At 44.6% G+C, this 3479-nt stretch overlaps 1 protein-coding gene across 1 annotated transcript; it reads right to left on the bottom strand.

Moving 5' to 3' along the window:
- Window positions 1-260: 260 nt before the first annotated feature.
- Window positions 261-2485, bottom strand: LOC136692894 (carbohydrate sulfotransferase 3-like). The gene is made up of 2 exons (XM_066666619.1): window positions 2406-2485; window positions 261-1497 (listed from the first exon to the last, which is right to left on the bottom strand). The coding sequence occupies exons 1-2, from the start codon at window positions 2483-2485 to the stop codon at window positions 261-263; spliced, it is 1317 nt and encodes a 438-aa protein (XP_066522716.1).
- Window positions 2486-3479: the final 994 nt, after the last annotated feature.

Below are 3479 nucleotides of genomic sequence, written 5' to 3'. Positions count from 1 at the left end.
CTCATTCACTCACACACCAGGACAGTTAATGGAGAAGCCAGTTCACCTAACCTCCGGCTTCCCATGATCCAAAAAACATGGAGACCCCAGAAGAAACCCACACAGACATGGGGAGAGCATGGAAACTCCACCTAGATGGGACTTGAACCCAGTGCTGAGAGGTGAACGTGCTCACCACCAAACCACCATGCGGCCAAGTAAAGCATAATTAAATGCCAGCCTATTTTTTTTTGGAATAAAAAATATGAAACCTAAACTGATTATAGAAAAGTCCTTTCTTCAGTCAAACTGGTGGACAGGTTCCTCAGCGTTGCTTCGTTTTCTATGAATTTGTAGCCAAACAGAGTCATGGCAGGACCGCACACCTTCTGCACCACCTGGGCTAATTCAAAGGACATAGTAATCCTCCACTTGTCCATTTGTTGGGAGGAGTTTTTCTTGGTGGAGTAGATTCTGTTAAATTTACTGGATGAATGAGTGTTCTTTAGGATCCAGTCCTTTACCCGAGAATGGAAGGGGATCCCAGTGAACTGATAAATCTCTGCAGCTTTCCGCATGGGAAACTGAGCAACATCCTCATAGCGTATTAGCATGTAGCGTCCGTGAAGCCAGGCGGGGCGTTCAAGGCCTGTTTCTGCCGACATGCGGATGTTGTCACAGTTTCCTTTGAGCTTCCTAATTTCATAGTTGTTGTCATCATCAGGAATTGTGCTGGTCTTTGCCCATATTTTCCAGTTCTTGTATTTGCTTGGAAAAGCCACCATCCTGGAAGCTAACATTGCCCGTGGGTCCCGGACTAGCTGGATGAACCTAATGTCCAGGCGAGGATCTTCCACTAGGGGGCGCAGTGTCTCTAATTTCTGAACACGGACAGACTTGATGGCCGTGTGCTGCGTCTGAAGGCAGTACTGTGAGGTCAGAGTAAGGTTTAGTGGAGCACAGCGGCGCTTTCGACAGTGGAAGTGCTCTACAACTTTCTTGACATACGGTGTGCAGACGGGTTTTTCACAAAGAGATTGACTGAATTCCCGACAGAAAAGGAAAGCTGCAACATGGTCTTGTGGCTGGGGCTTCATGAAGCTTTCTAAGAGTGAAAAATCACATAGAAGAAGTTGCCGGAGGACTTCCCGATAGGCTGTAGATAAAACTGTATAATTTGTCCTGACACCTGCCAGGTTTATCGCTTGTTCGACGTGCCACAGAGGCTCGAAGAGGTAGAACATGTTCGCCCCCTGCTGGTTAAACAACTCTCCCACAAAAGATGAGCCTGTGCGAGTGGTGGCCAGAAGAAGGATGTGTTTTCTCCCATTGGATCTAGAAGCAGGCAGTTCACCTTTGCCAGGTTTGTGCATGTTTTCCGGCTTCTGACTGAAGTATCGATGTAAAGGTTCAGAAGGGTATGAGACGGTCATGATGGAGCCATTCTCTCTGACGTTCATCCAGTGTCCACCTGCCTCAGGGAGGGTCCGAGGCTTCGTGAAGACCCTATCAGAGACTCTTAAAAACACAGAGAAGTGTCAAACGACAGCAAAATATACTCAATATTCAACGAACAAAGAACGAGGAAATCCATAAGCCTTAGGAAGTCAAATGAACTTTAATTAAACATTGAACATCTAGACAAACTCATAAGAACTTGGTCAGTGTCAGTGGGATGACCATTAGGAACACCTTACTTGTATCTTCACTCATTGTCTATTATCTCAGCTCCACAGACCTAGTTCTGTTACATACAGTAGTCCATCCTCTGCCTACCTTATCCCCTTTCACCCTATTTTTCAATGGTCAGGACCCCCACAGAGCAGGTATGATTTGGGTGGTGCATCATTCTCAGTGCTGTGAGTGTGAGTGGATCAGACACAGCAGTGCTGCTAGAGTTTCTAAAGTCCTCAGTGTCACTGCTGGACTGAGAATAGCCCACTGACCAAAAACATCCAGCCTACAGCGTCTTGTGTCACTGATGAAGGACTAGAGGACGAGCGACACACACTGTGCAGCGACAGATGAGCTACTGTCTCTAACTTTACATCTACAAGGTGGACCAATGAGGGAGGAGTTTCTCACAGAGTGGACAAAGAGTGGACACAGGTTTTAAAAACTCCAGCAGCACTGATGCTACAGATTTTCACTGGAGAGGGACTAATTTATTCTTGCTCAATTTAAACACTTAGAAAAAGCCTGTGAGAACCTGAGGAACTATGTCCTCATTAACAGACATTAAGCTGATGCCCGAGTGGTCAGGTCTAATGCAGCATTGGGAGTCTTGTCCAAGGATTCTTATTGCTACAGAATAATGTTCCTTTTAAATGCATTGGATGCTGTGTTATCCACTACATTTTACAACCTTTTTATTGGCTTCACATGTTCACTGGTAGACAGCATGAACATAAATGGATAGGACTTACTTGGAGATGAATTTGTTCTCCCTGACAATGATGAACACAGACACGAGGAACACAAAGCAGATGATGAACTTAGTCCTCATTCTTCACTACTATGTCTCCAGCTTGAAAATGGGCTGTACTTCCATACAGCCTCCAGCCTCCCTCAGCTCTCTCTTACACACACACACACACACACAATTCTGAAACACACACAGACAGACATTTTAAATACACTTTCTGAAAATTTGTTTTTTTTCTCACATAATTTTTACCCTGAAACAACAATTAAAAATGTGTGTTCTGCTTTAAATGAATACAGTGTAAGAATGGGCTTTTTTTGTCTCCTCAGCACCCCCTACCTGCTGCTGAGTGTAATTCATATTTACAGTACTGTCCTCACAAACCCATCTCTCTCTCTCTCTCTTTCCCTCTCTCTCTCTCTCCATGATAAAACCCATGTATCACTCACAATACACACTGGACTGTGTTATTACAACCATAAAGTGTAACTTTGGTGGAACACTAGCCGGTATAACCTCAGCAACCCACAGTAAAGCACATATTACTAAAAACTGAGCTAATCCTGCTAAAGTTAGCAGCTGCTAACCCTGGCTTACTGCTCAGTGACTCTCACAAACTGATTATAGCACTTTCGTCAACAAAACTATCACTAACTAGCTCCGCAACAAATGAAAACAGGGCAAAAAACTCCTACTGCTCCAACGTGTGTCCTCAGGTCTATTTCAGCTCACTCTACTGTGTAAATTCAGTCCATTATTAACTCTTGTATAGCCCCCCTCTCTCTCTCTCTCTCGTGAGTTTTTTATGCCTTAAAGCATTTTCAAAAGTTGCTTAGTGCAGTAATCAGCCGAAAACCTGGTGTAGCCGCCACAGAGGCACTATTCTCCCAGTTACAGCTCAGTGGAACATCACAATCATTTAGAAGCTGTAATTTTAAAGTAGAAATACTATATAGCGTTCCTTTACAGCTGAAGGGCTGGTGAGACCCCCCCCCCCCCCCAAGAGAAATGTGTGGTTGGTTCAATCATCTGGAAAAGCTGTAAAACTGGGGGTAGGAGGAGGAAAGGAACAGGA

This window comes from Hoplias malabaricus, chromosome 3 (genome assembly GCF_029633855.1).
Source record: "Hoplias malabaricus isolate fHopMal1 chromosome 3, fHopMal1.hap1, whole genome shotgun sequence".
NCBI classification, from domain to species: domain Eukaryota; kingdom Metazoa; phylum Chordata; class Actinopteri; order Characiformes; family Erythrinidae; genus Hoplias; species Hoplias malabaricus.
The sequence above is the reverse complement of the archived record's forward strand: the minus strand, read 5'-3'. Positions and strand labels throughout refer to the sequence as shown.